Source organism: Kogia breviceps, chromosome 7 (genome assembly GCF_026419965.1).
Source record: "Kogia breviceps isolate mKogBre1 chromosome 7, mKogBre1 haplotype 1, whole genome shotgun sequence".
NCBI lineage: Eukaryota > Metazoa > Chordata > Mammalia > Artiodactyla > Physeteridae > Kogia > Kogia breviceps.
In genome coordinates, this window is record NC_081316.1 from 12859359 (window position 1) to 12876318 (window position 16960).

The 16960-nt window shown below is 46.3% G+C and overlaps 2 protein-coding genes across 21 annotated transcripts in view; one reads left to right on the forward strand and one right to left on the reverse strand.

The window, feature by feature from the left end:
* Positions 1 to 1434, reverse strand: part of CPSF7 (cleavage and polyadenylation specific factor 7) — a 23495-nt gene extending 22061 nt beyond the window's left edge. For 13 of the 20 annotated variants that reach the window (XR_010841261.1, XR_010841260.1, XM_067037382.1 and 10 more), the window contains exons 1-2: positions 907 to 1230; positions 172 to 280 (exon numbers count right to left, since the gene is read on the reverse strand). Coding sequence is in view for 18 of the 20 variants with exons in the window: in XM_067037382.1 (XP_066893483.1) it covers positions 172 to 225 (54 nt within the window). In the remaining 2 variants the exon portion in view is untranslated. Of the gene's footprint in view, positions 1 to 171; positions 281 to 833 lie in introns of all 20 variants that reach the window. The other 7 variants (XM_059070485.2, XM_067037384.1, XM_067037370.1 and 4 more) reach the window with 7 other exon arrangements.
* Positions 422 to 13872, forward strand: SDHAF2 (succinate dehydrogenase complex assembly factor 2). Its single transcript, XM_059070547.2, has 4 exons — positions 422 to 1155; positions 5182 to 5405; positions 5486 to 5595; positions 13127 to 13872. Exons 1-4 carry the CDS (start codon positions 1120 to 1122, stop codon positions 13255 to 13257), a joined length of 501 nt encoding a protein of 166 aa, XP_058926530.1. The 5' UTR covers positions 422 to 1119; the 3' UTR covers positions 13258 to 13872.
* The last annotated feature ends 3088 nt before the right edge of the window (positions 13873 to 16960 follow it).

The following is a 16960-nucleotide window of genomic DNA, read 5'->3' on the forward strand; positions in this document are numbered from 1 at the left end:
GGTCAGAAATCTTGGAAGTCTATGCTAGAGAGAAAATTTTAGATCTGACAGAGGGGTGTTTAGGCCTATAAAATCTTCAAGGACTGACACAGCCTGGAACCACTGCAAGTCTGGTGCAAGTGATTCCTCAGCGGATACAGGAAAATCCCAATGTTCCCGATGACTCCTCACCTGATTGAACTCCTCGTCAGCATATATATCAATCAAGTCCACTCCTTCTGACATGGCTCCGGAAGGAAGATCTCGAGCCCGGAAAATGGACAAGGTAAGAAAGATGCCACTGCAGTATCCAGAAAGAAACAAGAGTTAGAAGGCATAAGGGTCGCAGGGTGGGATGAGGGCATTGGTTGCCAACCTCCCGTCTCCAGAGACGCAGCATCTCGGCAGCCCGAGCTCTGCCCCACCCGCTCCGCCCCGCCCCGCCCCCGGCCTCGCGCCGCCCCTCGCTCTCCCAGGGCACCGGGGCTCGCGGGGCTCGCTGCCCATCACCCTCGGGCCCGACCGGAGTTGCGCCGCAGCTGCCTGGGGCGCGACGAGGAAGTGCAGGCCTCTGCTCCTAGGGGCCCTCGGATGGCGCTGCGAAGAACGATCGCGGCGAAGCCCGCAGCCACAGCCCGCCGCACCTGCCGAGGCCCCGAGCGGCCCCGGCTAAAGTCCCTGCAGGTCCCGGAGCTCCAGCCACCTCCGCTCCCCACCCAGGCCTAGTCCTCGCCCCCCGGCTAGGCCCGCCGCGCTCCCTCCCCACAGACCCGGCCCGACGCCCTCGGCCCCCTCCCTTAAAGGCCCGTGCCTCCCGCCGCCCGCCAACTCTGGCTACCCCAAACTCAACCGACCCCCTCCCCGCCTCAGCGCCGTCCCCGAGCCCTCTTCCGGCCCAGCCGGCCCCCGGCCGCGCGCCCCCGTTACCGGGAATATGGCGGCGGCGGTGGCGAGTCCGGACTAGGCCCGAAGCGCGCGAACCGCTCTCTGCCCCAGGTCCCCCGCCGCCGGCGTCACACGCACAGCCACTTCCGCCATACGCGAGGACGCATCTTCCGGCTCAGGTCCTCAGAGCCGCTGTCTGCGGGACTAGTGCCCGGAAGTTCCCGGGCCTCAGGCTTCTGATGCGAGTCGGGTAAAATGGCGTTGGACGGTGTGTTCCCGGCCCTTGCGCGGGTGAGGAGAGTGGGGGTTCTAGGGTCCTAGGCAGGCTACAGTGAGAACTGTATCTCGTCTTCCTCTGAAGTGGAGGCCGAGAGAATCTTCCAACTGCCTGATAGCCCAGGGCAAGGGCAGACCCAAGGAGAGGTCGATCTTGCAACGTAGGGAGATTCAGGTTACATCCACCCTTGCCTGAGCCCAGTGTGTGTCTGTCTCGTAATATCGTTGAATCGTCAGTCTTCGTGGGAGACCCAATTCAGATTTCACCTATTTCCCAGGTGGAGCTGGCCCGACAGCCTCTGGGCGCCCCTTCTCTCTTTTTTTAACTCTCTCTGTTCTTTTTAAGTCTTTAGTATCTGTCATGGTTTCACATAGTTTCATAAGATCGTTTTTCTCTTTGAATATAGGCTGTTAACACTGTAAACTTCCCTCTTAGAACTGCTTTTGCTCAATCTCATAGTTTTGTGATGTGTTTTTGTCTCCAGATATTTTCTAATTCCCTTTTGATTTCTCTTTTTACCCAGTGGTGGTTCAAGAGTGACAGTGTGTTGTTTAATTTTCACTTATTTGTGAATTTTCCAGTTTTCCTTCTGCTGTTGATTTCTAGTTTCATTCTGTTGTGGTCAGAAAAGATGCTTTGTATGGTTTCAATCTTTTTTGTTAAGACTGATTTCGAAACCTAACATGCTGTCTATCCTGGAGAGTGTCCTCAGTGTGCTTGAGAAGAATGTGTATTCTGCTGCTGTTTAGTGGAATGTTCTGTATATGTATGTTCGGCCCTTTTGGCTTACAGCATTGTTCATGTCCTCTACTTCCTTATTGATCTTCTGTCTGGATGTTTGATTTATTATTGAAAATGGCTTTTGAAATCTCCAAATATTATTGTGTTACTGTTTCTCCCTTCAGTTCTGTCAATATTTGCTTCGTATAATTGGGTGCTCTGATATTGGTTGCATGTGTAATTGTTGTATCCTCGTGGTGAATTGACCCTTTTATCATTATATTATTTCCTTTTAAAATCTCTTTTGACAGTTTTGACTTAAAGTTTATTTTGTCTGATATAAGTAGGGCTATCTCTGCTCTCTTTTGGTTACCTTTTGCATGGAATATATTTCAGACTTTCACTTTGAGCCTACATGTTCCCTTACATCTAAAATTAGTTTTTTGTAAGGCATATAGTTGGATCTTGTGGGGTTTTTTAAAATCTATTCAGCCACTGTATGTGTTTTGATTGGTGAGTTTAATCCACTTACATTTAAAATAATAACTGATAGGGAAGGACTTACTATTGCCATTTTGTTCATTGTTTTCTGTCTTGTAGCTTTTGTGTCCCTTTTTACTCTTTTGCTGTCATCCCTTGTGTTTCATTGATTTTCTTCTATAGAGACATGCTTCAATTCCTTTCTCATTTTCTGTTGTGTATAGGTGTTTTCTTTGTGGTTATTGTGGGGCTTACATAAAACATTTTATAATCTATTTTAAACTGATAATAACTCAATTTCAACCTCATACAAAAGCTGCTCTTTTACTCCTTCTACCTTGTTATTGATGTCACAATTACATATTTTTGTTGTGTATCCATTAGCATATTTTATAGTTTTTTGTCTTTGTCTTTTAACGTCTAAGTATCCTGTGTTTGTCCTATATATACATTTACCAATGAGCTTTATGTTTTTCATATGCTTTTGTGTTACTGTCTAGTGTCCTTTGTCTCCTTTGGGTTTCTTCAATTTGGATGCCCATTTCTTTCCCCAAATTGGGGAAGTTTTTGATCATTATTCCTTCAAATAAGCTTTCTACCCCTTTCTTTTTTCTCCTTCTGGGATTCCCATAATATTTATATTGGTCAGCTTGATGATGTTCTATAAGTCCCTTAAGGGTACTTCACTCTTTTTCATTCTTTTTCTTTTTCTTCCTCTGATTGGGTAATTTCAACTAAACTGTCTTTGAGTTCACTGATTCTTCTGCTTGATCAAGTAAGCTATTTAACTCCTGTAGTGAATTTTTCAATTTGGTCATTGTACTCTTCATTTCCCAAATTTGTTTTTGTTTTTAATATTTCTCTTCATTGATATTCTCATTTTGTTCTTGCATTGTTTTCCTCAGTTCATTGAACATCTTGATGACAGTTATTTTGAGTTATTTGTCAGGTAATTCGTATACCTCTGTTTCCAGGGTTGGTTTCTGGAAGTTTGTTTTATTTCTTTGATTAGGCCTTGTTTTGCCATTTCTTCATGCACCTTGCAACTTAGTGCTTAGATCCATGCATTTGAAAAAACAACCACCTCTCCCAGTCTTTTTGAACTGACTTTGTACGAGGAAAGACCTTTGCCAATCGGTCCAGCTAGAGAATCTGGGGGCCTATCAAACCTTTTGGGTAGAAATCTCTTCTCTAGACTTGTGCATGTAGATTCCCAACTAGAGGGATTTGCTGGCTTTTTTCGGGAGCTCATAATCTCTTGCTCCCTCTGGTGTCCCTTTTTGGTACTACAGGTTCTCTGGAGCTGCTGTAAGCCTCCCAGCTCTCCTCAGCGGCCCCCAGGCTTCAGAGTATCCTAGGTCCCGTGAGTGCTGCAGGTTGGCCAAGATGGAAACCAGTCCCTTGTGCAGCTCCTTGAAAAGCAGTTTTGGATGCATGCTCCTCCTTTCTTTCCATTGGCTTCTGTCGGCTGTACCATAGGTCCTCAGAAGCAGCAGCAAGCCACCCAGCTCTCTGGTTTTCAGAGACCCCCAAATATCTAGAGTATGCTGGGTCCTGTCAGTGCTCTGAGACAGGCAAGACAGAAGGCATTCTCTCAGGCAGCTCCCTGAAAAGCTGGAACATAGGACACGCATTCTAACTCTTCCTCCCCAGGTAGAAGTCAGGAATTGGGGGTTTTCTTCTGCTTGTTTTGTGCTAAGCCACAGGTAGGGACGATGGCGAGTGAGTGTATGCTAGTCCAAACCCTCACCTATTTCTCAGCAGCCCCCAACCTGGCACCTTTTCCGTCACACTTAGATTCAGACCAGACAGAAACTAGTCAATCAGGCATCCCCCTGAAAGGCTGCATGTTGGGTGTATGTTTCAGTCTTTTCTTTCCCTTCCAGGGAGAAGCCAGGAGCTGAGAATTTTCTCCAGTTGCACTGGGCTAAGCCAAGGGGAGGGACTATGTTGAATGAGTACCATGAATTTTTCTTCCAGCTGTAGTGCAGCTGGTTTTGTGCTTACCTGAGGTTCAGGAGCCTCTTAGCTGGTTTCTGGATTTCTCATAAAGAGAGTTGGTCGGTGTATTGTTGGGTAGTTTGTGTCTCCGTGGGAGAAGAAGAGTGTGGGACTTCCTGTTCCACCATCTTGCTGATGTCACCACCTTCTCATTGCCTCTTGATAGTTTTTGCCCTTCTCTAGATTGGGAGACTGGGGGATTAGGGGCCATACCATCACCGTATGCTCAGATTTTAACACAGGCAGGTGATTAGAATGCAAACCATATTGTAAGAATTCTAAGGGAATGCAAAGGAAGGAGAAAAAATTTCTGCTGGAGAGGTTCTGGAAAGACACTGGTTAAGAACATGTTTGCAGTCAGGGGTGGGTTCCAGTCTTCACAGCAGTTACTGTTTGGGTGATCTTGGTAAGTCATTTAACCTCTCCGAGCCTCAGCTTCCTAAGCTGTAAAGCGGGGACAGTATCAGCATAACGTCTTTTTTTTTTTTTTTTTTAATCGAGGTATAGTTGATTTACAGTATTTTATAAGTTTCAGGTGTACAACGTAGTAGTTCACAATATTTAAAGATTAAACTCCATTTATAGTTATTATAAAATCAGCATAACTTCTTAAGGACTGAAGGAGATCAAATGCATTTTACACCTAGTAAGTGTTGAGTGAGTGACAAGGCTGGTCCTCCTTGTTAAAAAGATGTTTGTGGGGACTTCCCTGGCGGTCCGGTGGTTAAGATTCCGCACTTCCACCGCAGGGGGCGCAGGTTCGATCCCTGGTCGGGGAACTAAGATCCCGCATGTCGAGGCCAAAAAAAAGTGTGATATTTGTGGCTTATTTGTTTCAGATGCTTGCTCTGTCAAGGCGCCGCCTAGAGTCTCCTTCACTCAGAGTGACATCATTCAGACGCTGCTACAGAGGTGACAGCCCGACGGATTCCCAGAAGGACATGATTGAAATCCCTTTGCCTCCGTGGCGGGAGCGAACTGATGAATCCTTAGAAACCAAAAGAGCCCGGCTGCTCTATGAGAGTAGAAAGAGGGGAATGCTGGAAAACTGCATCCTACTTAGGTAGGGGGATAGGAGTCTGGATGTCATTTCTCTTTGACTGGAGACGGGCTTTTCAACTTCTTTTTCTTTCTTGTTTCTAGCCTCTTTGCTAAGGCACATCTGCACCACATGACAGAGAAACAACTGAACCTCTACGATCGCCTGATTAATGAACCCAGTAATGACTGGGATATTTACTACTGGGCTACAGGTACTAGGCATGATAAGCAACGTAAGGTGAAAAATAGGATGACTTGGGCTGATGTGAGTCTGGAATGGTATCCTGGGCAATTTTTTTTTTCTTTTATCATGTGGTAGACACTCAACCCAAACACTCTTCAGATTTTTCCAAAGCGTGAAAAATTTGTTTTATGAGGTAACGTTCTTTGTTTGCAAGCAAAAGAAACCTATTCTGTTTAACTTAAGCAAAAAAGGGAATTTAGTGGAACTGTATGGGAAGCTTCCAGTATCAGAGGGAAGGTTGAAGAAAACCAGGCCAGGAATGGAGTGGAACGAGACAGCTCAGGCTGCATATCACGAGGTCTTCAGGAGTCTCACTCTGGCACCACCTTTGTGAGGAATGAATTCTCATTGTGTATAGTTAGGATTAGCTTTGGCTGTGAGTAAAAATACCCCAAACAATAATGGCTTAAAGAAGACAGAACTATGTTTCTCTTTCTCATAACAGAAGTTCAGAGGTAGATCCTCCAGAATGCACAGGGGTTTCAGAGTCACGAAGGCCAGATTCCTCTTGACTTGCTGTTCCTTCACCCTCCCCCTGTGTAGGGCTACCTCATGACCCAAGATGGCTGCTGAGACTCTATCCATCATGTCCATATTTCAGCCAGGGAAAAAGAGTAGGAGAGTACACCCCATTTTTTATGGATCCTTCTCAAGAAATTATACACCATAATTCCACTTATTTTCTACCTGCCACACTTTAGTCATATGGCTACACCTCGCCATAAGGAAGAAATTATGTAGCCTATTCCATGTGCCCAGCTAAGTTGGGGATCCTATTATCAAGGAGAAATGGGAGAATAGATATTAGGAGACATCTCATCCATTTCTGTCACTCTGCATCTCCTGTTTACGTGTTTCCACTCAATATTTGATCCTTAAAATAGAAGCTATTCTATAGGTTCCAAGTGTGAAGTGTGACAATACAGGGTCTAGAGGCTTATATAACCATTAGAAAGCCCACAGAGTGTAAAATATTCACTATCTGGCCCTTTATAGGAAATATTTGCTCCTGACTTAGCATGGTGCATTTGACATTCATCCATGTTGTTGTATCAGTAGTTCATTCTTTTTTTGGGGGGGAGGCTGCGTTGGCTCTTCGTTGCTGCGCTCAGGGTTTCTCTAGTTGTGGCGAGCGGGGGCTACTGTTTGTTGCAGTGCATGGGCTTCTCACTGCAGTGGCTTCTTCTGTCGTGGAGCACAGGCTCCTGGCACGCGGGCTTTAGTAGTTGTGGCTCGCAGGCTCAGTAATTGTGGCATGCAGGCTCTGGAGCACAGGCTCAGTAGTTGTGGCGCATGGGCTTAGTTGCTCCATGGCATGTGGGATCTTCCCAGACCAGGGCTCGAACCCGTGTCCCCTGCATTGGCAGGCGGATTCTTAACCACTGCGCCACCAGGGAAGCCCCAACAGTTCATTCTTTTATGTTGAGTGGAATTGCAGCGTGTGGATGTACCACAGTTTATCTGCTGACCAGTTGAAAGACATTAGGATATGTCCAGTTTTCGGCAACTATGAATAAAGCCTAAACTGTAAATCTTTGCATACAGGTTTTTGTGAATGTAGGTTTTAGTTTTTCTTGGGTAAATGCCCAGGAAAAGGGTTTCTGGGTCATATGGTAAATGTATGTTTAACATTACAGCAAACTTTATCAATGGACATTAAAATTTGAATTTCGTATGATTTTCATGTGTCATGAAATAGTCTTTTGACTCTTTTCCCTCAACCAGTTAAAAATCATTCTTAGCTCATAGGCCATACAGAAATGGGCAGTATGCCATCGTTTGTCAGAGCAGGGAGGGGCTCTCACAAGCTCCAGGAATGGGCCCAGATCCCAGCCAGCCCCTCTGCCCACATGCACTGGAAAAATGTCCAAAGAACAGGCCCCTTGGCCCCCCAAAACGGCCTCTCTGTTCCTAATCATGAGCTATAACTGTCCTGCCCACCTCCAAATCTGTTTTGTTTTGTTTCTTTGTTTTGTTTTTTCTGCAGTACGCAGGTCTCTCACTGTTGTGGCCTCTCCCGTTGCGGAGCACAGGCTCCGGACGCGCAGGCTCAGTGGCCATGGCTCACGGGCCCAGCCACTCTGCGGCATGTGGGATCCTCCCGGACTGGGGAACGAACCCGTGTCCCCTGCATCGGCAGGCAGACTCTCAACCACTGCGCCACCTGGGAAGCCTGAAATGTGTATATCTTAATTAATGTTCCATGTGCATTTATTTGAACACAACATGTTCTGCACTTATTGATGAAGTTTTCTGTAAATGTCAACAAGGTCAAGTTGGCTGATACCGTTCCTCATGTCTTGTATATTCTGGTTTATTTTGTCTGTACTCTCTATGAATTAATAAGGAATGTTGAAATCCCCAACTATAATTGTGGATTTGTCTATTACTCCTTTCAGTTCTCACTGAAAGTTTACGCTTCATGTATTTTATAGTTCTGTTATTCTGTGAAGACATATTTAGGATTGTTAGATTTTCTTGATGAATTGAGTCCTTTATCATTATGTAACGTCTGTCTTTATTGCTGGTAGTTCCAAAGCGTCTGATAGTAGACATTCCAGCTTTCTTTTGATTAGAGTTTGCATGGTGTATATTTTTCCATTTATATTAGTTTTCTATTGTTATCACAAACTTTAGTGACTTTAAGCAACAGCCGTTTATCAGCGCACAGTCCTGTAGATCAGAAGCTGTGCCCAGATCTCACAGCCTGAAATCAACGTCATCTCTTCTACATTCCTGCCCGGAAGCTCATTCCGGGTTCAGGGAGCACTCATTCCCTGGGGCGTAGGACTGAGATCCCGGTTGTCTTGCTTGCTGTTAATGTCTTTCCGCTTCTAGAAGCTGCTGTTGGGTTCTTGCCGCATGGCCCCTCTGTCTCAGCATTGGAGATCCTCCCTCACATGGAATCCCTCTTATGCTTCAGATCTCTCTGACGTCCCCTTCTGCCACCAGCTGTAGAAAATTCTGCTTTTAAAGAGCTCACGTGATTAGGTCAGAACCACCTGGATAATTTTCCTGTCCTGACTGTGCCGTATGACATAACCGAGTCACGGGCGTGAAGATCATCGTGTTCACAGTCCTGGGGATTACACAGGGCTTGTACACAGGGGCGCGGGAGATACTGAGGGCCAACCTAGACGTCCGCTTACCACACCATTCTTTTAATTTATCTTTGTCTTTATATTTAAATTGAGCTTCTTACAGATAGCATATATAATCATTCATTTTTATCCCATCTTATAGTCTTTATCTTTTCATTGGTTTGTTTTGGGCATTTACACATAATTAATTACCAGTGTGGTTGAACTAAAATCTACCATCTTTTTTTCTGTTTCCTATTTCTGCTGTCTGTTCTTTGTTCTCTTCCCCCTCTGTTACCATGGATTTTTTTTGGGGGGGTGGTATTTAAAATTTCATTTTATCTCCACTATTGGTTTATCGTTTATATCTCTCTATAATTTTTTTAGTGATTGCCATAGGATTTACAGTATACATCTTTAATTAATCATAGTCTACCTTCAAGAATAGTATACTGCCTCATGTATAATGTAAGAACTTTCAGTAGTACACTGTAATTTCTCTCTTCCATGTTTTGTGCTTTTGTTGTCACACTTTTTACTTTTACTTACGTTGTAAGTCTACACTACATTTCTGTTGTTTTAATTTAGACAGTTATCTTTAGAGCAATTTAAAATAAGGAAGAGAATACATTGTATTTTGTAAATATGTAAATTATAACATTATATATAAATATGTAAGTAACATATAACACATATTATGTATAAGGTACATTATATATACCTTCATTTTAATCATCTCTGGAGATCTTCTTTTTTTTTTTTTCCAATACGCAGGCCTCTCACTGTTCTGGCCTCTCCCATTGCAGAGCACAGGCTCCGGACGCGCAGGCTCAGCGGCCACAGCTCATGGGCCCAGCCGCTCTGTGGCATGTGGGATCTTCCCGGACCGGGGCACGAACCCGTGTCCCCTTCATAAGCAGGCGGACTCTCAACCACTGCGCCACCAGGGAAGCCCAAGATCTTCATTTCTTTATGTAGATCCATGTTTCTCTGGTATCATATTCCTTCTGCTTGAAGAACTTCCTTTAATACTTCTTGTAGTGTCAGTTGGCTATTATGAATTCTCTCAGCTTTTGTTTGTCGTTTTCAAAAGATATTTTTAGTGAATATAGAATTACAGGTTCGCAATTATTTCTTTTATTTTATTTTTATTTTTATTTATTTATTTATTTATTTTGCGTTACGCAGGCCTCTCACTGTTGTGGCCTCTCCCGTTGCGGAGCACAGGCTCCGGACGCGCAGGCTCAGCGGCCATGGCTCACGGGCCCAGCCGCTCCGCCGCATGTGGGATCTTCCCGGACCGGGGCACGAACCCGCGTCCCCTGCATCGGCAGGCGGACTCTCAACCACTGCGCCACCAGGGAAGCCCTATTTTTATTTATTTTTTGTGGTACGCGGGCCTCTCACTGTTGTGGCCTCTCCCGTTGTGGAACACAGGCTCTGGACGCACAGGCTCAGTGGCCATGGCTCACGGGCCTAGCCACTCCGCAGCATGTGGGATCCTCCCGGACCAGGGCACGAACCTGTGTCCCCTGTTTTGGCAGGCGGACTCCCAACCACTGCGCCACCAGGGAAGCCCTATTTCTTTTATTTTTAAAAAATATTTTATTTATTTATTTAATTTACTTATTTACTTGGCTGTGCTGGGTCTCAGTTGTGGCAGGTGGGCTCCTTAGTTGCGGCTCACCGGCTCCTTAGTTGTGGCATGCGAACTCTTAGTTGTGGCATGCATGTGGGATCTAGTTCCCTGACCCGGGATTGAACCCAAGCCCCTTGCATCGGGAGCTTGGAGTCTTAACCACTGTGCCACCAGGGAAGTCCCCACAATTATTTCTTTCAGCACTTTACATGGGCACTCTTCTTTTGTGAGGCTGTTAGTATGCAGGATCGAGTCAGTCTGGTTAGGAATTGAGCTGGATTTGGATCTGTGTTTCCTACCTTATGTTATTGTTGGACATTTTTCATCCATGATTTCTTTATATGTTTCTTCTGCCTCATTTTCTTCCTCTTTTCCTTCTGGGATTCCAGTTACACTTGGTTTAGACTGATATTGTCCCACAGCTTTTGGATTCTGTGTTTTGTGTCTTTTACGCTTATTTTTCACTTCATGTATTAGTTTGAGTGATTTGTATTGGATAATATTTATTGACCTTTTCACTAATTCTTTCCTTGACCATTAAATATTATGATGAGTCCATTCTGCTTATGGGCTACTATATTTCCATTTTTATTTTTAACATTTCCATTGGACTTTCACAGTTTCCACCTCTGCTGGAGCTCCTTATCAGTTCATGCATTTTTCCTACTTTTTCCACTAGCACCTTTAGCATAATAGTCATAGTTAATTTATTTAAATCCCCTGTCTAATAGTTCTAACATCCACGTCATCCCTGAGTCTGTTTCTGTTGATTGCTTTGTCCGTTCACAGTGTGTTGTTTCTCACTTTTCTTTTGTGTGTGTGTTAGACACATTTGATTAAATGTTAGACAGCATGAGTGAGACAGTAAAAACTGAGGGAAATGGCATTTATGCTTAGAATTGGGCATGATTCTTCTGCTGGGCTGTTGGAATGGGAATTGAGTCAGTCTAGTTAGGAGTCAAGCTTACTTTGGATTTTGTTACTGCTTTGGTTCCCTTCAGTTTACCACCAGCCTCTGTTGTTACCATGTGCATCTTCCTGTATTTCTGTGCTTCAAAGGAAATCTCTCTCTGTGCTCTTGCCCTCTCCCAGCTGTAGATACCTATTGATTTCCACTTGGTGCTTGTTGGTTTGGGGAAGGGAGGGTATTCTCTATTATCCTGGTCCAGCTTTGGTCCCTGTGGCCATGGGTCTTGGGGGTGGGCTTTCTCATTGATCCTGACGGTCCCATCAGGGTAGAGGATTTTTTTTCTTTTACCCTTCCACCAGCCCAAATGTGTCCTCACATGTGCCCTTAGGAGACAGGATTCGCTGATCTACTCCCAGCCCCTTGAGGCTTTTGTTCTTCGGAGAAGGAAGGGCCAGGCTGGGCATTATGCTTTTTTGGGTGGGCGGGCAGTATTGGCTGCTCCCCTCCTCCTGGCCTGTACCACCGAGGGAGACTTTCTCCTGCTTCCTGCTCTGGACACAGTCTTTGTCGTGCGCATACTTAGCGGGGGATTGTTGAGAAGAACGTGCACATTGGGGCAAAGTCTCCTTGTGTCTGTGGCTCCCAGAGATTTCTGTACTCTCATGCTAGCCTACGTGGCTTTCAGCAGTTGATGAACAATTTTAGCTAAATTCTTCTTACCTGTTTGTATGTGCCCAGCGCCTCGTCTTCCTGTGCCCTCTGTCAAGTGAGCATGTGTTCATATCCATTTTCTCCTTTGAGGGGTCTCTCTTTGCTTAGGTTTTATTCTCTTGGGTGCCCTGTGACCTCAGCTCTCTGATGACTTCAGAAAGTTATGATAGTTCTACTTTGTCTGACTTTTTCTTGTTGGGATGAGTATAATGTTCTTTCCAACTTTCAACATCCTAGGGGGAAGCCTAAACCTCCTTGATCTTATTCTGATCATCACACACCAAAAAACAGATGCCAGGCCCACCAGATACCAGGCTCTGTGCCACGTGAGGGGAATTCAAACTTTGTTTGGAGGAATTCCCCCTCCTAGCATTGTACTTAGTCTTGCTAGGAGGGTAATTCCAAAGCATATCACCTAAGGTTTCCCAGTGGGAGGCTTTGCTTGCAATTTGAGCCTTAAGTGAGCATCTCTCGGTTGGTTGGAAAGAAAGATCGTCGGAGTTGAGCAGCATCCTGCCAGACTCTCTTCCTCTGGCCTGAGGCTGGCATCCTCATCTCTCTGCTCTCGGTGCGTTTGTTGCCTTTCCATGCAAATCTGGTTCTCCGGGTTCATGTTAATTTGGGGGGCCTCTATTAGCTTCCCAGTAAATACTTTCATGCTTAAGTTTACTAGAGGTATCAGTCACTGTCACTTACATGCAAGGATTTTTTGCCTCAGGAAATATATAGGCTAGAAGGGAAAAACACAGTACTCAGAAAACAACTGAAGTACCAAATGCAGAGCAAAACAAAATGGCCAAGATTGGACAGGCCAAAGGTCAGCAAAATTGCTCCTGGAAGACCAGATAGTTAATGTCATCGTCTTGCAGCCATATGGTCTCTGGCAACTACTCAACTCTGCCATCGTAGCACAGAAGCAGCCACGGACAGTATGTAAACAAGTGAGAGGAGCTGTCCCAATAAAGCTCTTTACAAATACTGGCTGCTGTAGGTTGCCAACCCCGCGGTACAGGCTGCCGTGTATATTCAGAGGAAGAATGGAGCTGCTCTGTGTATCCACTGTGGTTTTTGGCCAAGGCCAGAGTTTCGCGTTTCAAGATCCTTATACCTGGCAACTGACTGACCAACGTAATTCTTTTTGCCCATCCTTCTCTTGCAGAAGCAAAACCAGCCCCAGAAATATTTGAAAACGAAGTCATGGTCCTGCTGAGAGACTTTGCTAAGAACAAAAACAGAGAGCAGCGACTGCGGGCCCCAGATCTCGAATACCTCTTTGAAAAGCCACATTGAGCTGAGCGCCACTGCCTGCCCGGCCTCGGTCCGCGGATGCTCACTGCTTATGATGGTTATTGGCCTTGATGTCCTGCTTCTCCTTAGACGCTCAGCCCACCCAGACCGTTGGTCCTGCCTCCAATGATGGACCCGCCTCTCTCCTGAGGACATGTAAATGTTCAGTGTATCTCATCCTAAGACCTTGTGCTTCCGTTCTAAGCCTCAAAGCGATTTGTCTAAGTTACGGGTGTTCGGCCCCGACTATCTGTGACTCCACAGGAGGGCACTGTAGGGGAAGCGGTTGTGCCAGGCTCGTTGCTTCCGCCATCAGTGAGCTGAGTGCAGGGGGGCAGCCAGCTCTTCGTGCTGTGTCGAAAGCTCCCCGGGTGACCCAGGGCTTTGTTCCGGTGAAATTCCCCCTTCCAACCTGGGATGGTTCTTTCTGCCAAGGGAAGCTGATCCAACCCCCTGAGCGGAATCCTTCAAAGGCCCAGCAGGCAGAGTGAGGTCAGCGGGCAGGAATGGTGTGGGCGTGCTGCTTAAGAGTCGGCACCCTCATCAGATTTTCTCTGAAGTGCTCACTTCGTAAATTGAACGATAATTGAATATTAAAGAGTATTTTAAAAAGGAAAATCACAACTCCCCAGCCCTCACACAATTATTTTAATTTTGTCCCTTCTCATGTCATCCACAGACATACGTTTATAGAGCTTTACAAGGTCACAATCGTAGGTTTTATCTTCATGCAGCACTATAGCAAACATTTTCTATATTTCTACAGTCTCCACGATCGTTTTAGTTGACAAACTAAGAACGCATAAGAAATAATATGTTAAAAAAAAAAAGAAAAAGAAATCATCTGTTCGGATGAATTAGCTGAAAGAGTTCAGCTCTAGGGCTAGAACATTTTGACATTGCCAGGAGGGTAGTCTCACTGGAGGGATTTTCCCCTAGGAGCTGTAATCCAGTTAGAACGGCCATCACCAGACTGGGCCAGCACCATTAAAGGTGTGATCGGAGGAAGGCAGGCCAGAATCGCTAGGCAGGCAGTTGGTGAGCACGAGAGCGGAGGAGAGAAGAGCAGAGAACCAGCCCTTATTTACTTACATGGTCTCAGTAGAGCTTCACAGCTCTCCTGCAGACAAGTGGTGTCACACCTATTTTATAGATGAGAAAGTGGGCTCAGAGAGAGTGATTTGTCCAAGATTAAGTCACTACTCAGTCAGAAAGCCAGAATCTTGCTTAGTTCAGTCTGTCTCCAAAGCTCATGAACTTTCTGCCAGAACGTGCTACCTTTCTGGTGGAAACTGTGTAGAAATCTACGCTTTGAGAAGTTATAGCAAAGAAACTGGACAGTTCTGAGCCATGACCTGTGTGTCACATAGGGCAGGGGTCCCCAGCCTCCGGGCCATGGACTGGTACTGGTCCACGGCCTGTTAGGAACTGGGCCACCCAGCAGGAGGTGAGCGGCGCGCGAGCGAGCAAAGCTTCCTCTGCCGCTGCCCGTCGCCCGCATTACTGCCTGAACCGTGACCCCCTCCCCCACACTGTCTGTGGAAAAATTGTCTTCCACAAAACGGGTCCCTGGTGCCATAAAGGTGGGGGACCGCTGACACAGGGAACAGGAAGCTGCCAGGTGCTTCCCAAAATAAGCACTTGGTCACCCACGCTAGCTCTCGTAAGTGAGGGTAGGAACTGGTTACAAGTCAGATCCTGACTCTGCTGCTTACTGTCTGGATCAATGAATTGGCTTGAGCCTCGATTTCCTCATCTATAAAATGGGGATGATGACGCTCCCTGTCTTAACTATTTGTGAAGATCAGACATGAAGAGATAAAGCGCACGGAGCTCTTCCGTGGTCCCCAACACGCAGGAAGCTCTCGGTAGATATTAGGTGTCCGTGTTAGGTCATGGCCTCAGCCTGAGATTTAGGAGCTGTCTCCTAACACAAATGGCCTGGCATGTCAGCGAGGTCACCAGAGCTTCATGCAAGGCAGAGTCCTGCAGGTAGGAAAGCCAGACCTGTTAAGGAACCATGGGATGTCTCACCAGCCAGAAAAGACTGGAGAGAAAACAGACCCTGGTGTCAAGGACTTCGGTGGAAAAATCTGTAGCACTGTCACCTAAGCAAGGATTGGGAGTGAGAAATGGGCGGCAGAAGCAGACGTCGGTTGCCCTGGGAGCTCACCACAGACTCTGGCCAATCTCTCGGGCCTCATTTGATGTACTTTGTGGAGAATGTTAAACAGAGTTTATGTAGAGAGATGTCTGGACTGTCAGAAGTGCACGAGTTGGGCAGTGACTTACGCATCTATCCTGGACTCTTACGCAACAAATCCCAGCAGCCAAGTATGCAGCTTGGGCTTTATCCCCCGGGGGTTTGATCTCTCCTAACCCTGATTTTGTCTTATTGAACTTATGTTAACGTTCAGCTGCTGCCACTTTGACCTGGGAATGGCATGCTTCTAAAGGAGTTGTTTTCTTCCCAGGCTGCTGTCTTGTGTCATCTCTGAAAATGAAGGATCTTGCTTAACTTCAGCTGCTCAGTGTCAGACGAGGGGTGCTATGTAAACAGTTTTTCCCTTTATTAGGCATTAAGTAAAACTAGGCCAGCCACAGGACATTTTTTAAAAATTAATAAACATATTGCAAGGGCCAGCAGCCCCGCAAGGATCTGTGATGAACAAAGCTGGACTTATCCCTCTCCCTGTGACACATCACTGCTCACTGACCTCATTCAGAGCCTCTGTGGGGCACACAGGCGTCTGGCCCTGCCCTGTCCCATCTGAAGTGGTCTCACGAGACCTGTCGCACAGACTCCCACATCAGACGTCAAACTGGGGCAGTAAAAGCTGTCCTCTCCCCATCATTTCCTCTCTCAACCATTTTAAGTCTTCAGAATCCATAAGCCAAATCCCTCTTGCCCGACCCTGAGCCTTGGATGGGGCATATCTGTCGGGGTCATCGCAGAGGCACCTCTGACTGGTGTTGGCCGTTGTCTGGAGGTCATCTGCTCTGTCTCTCCAGCTCAGCAAGGGTGGCACTGACCCAAACCTTGCTCATATTTTTAAACATCCCCAGGGAAAGATTCTCCTGGGGGAGTAGAGAGTCTTACTTTCATCTTCCCATCCATCTTCTGCTATCGTGGCTAGACAGGAAGTTTCCATGATGGGGAAGTTCACGCAGCCTTAAATGGCAGGCGGGGCTGGGAGACCTGCGCCGACAGCATCTTATTGGTACAGCCCGTCGTGTCTGAGGATGGAGGACTTGCCATCCTGCAGCTGTCAAGCCGAGGGTGCTGATCAGCCCCCAGTTAAGCCACCTTGTTCGGTCTCCCAGTGAACCCTCTGGCATTGAGGGCCGGCCTTAGGCTCTTCCCTAGACAGGTGACGTGGCATTGGTGAGACAGGTGACCTGAGGCAAGGAGTGGGGTGCTCCTTTGCCTTTAAGAAACAAATGTCTGTCAGCAGTCGGACATTTCAGGGCGGATGGTGGAAAAGTTGAAGCTACCCAAGATAAATAACATCAGGCGTCCAAGGAGAAGACATGCAGAGGAGAAATCTAGCGCCTGGTAACCTGAGAGGTAGTCTTTTGCTAGGTCCCAGGTCTCGCCTGAATCCAGATACTCCTGCCAAGGAGGAGAATGTTCTCTTTAAAAGGACAATGTGAACACATTTTACGTAACTACGCATCACAGCATGCAGAGTTAAAAAAACAAATT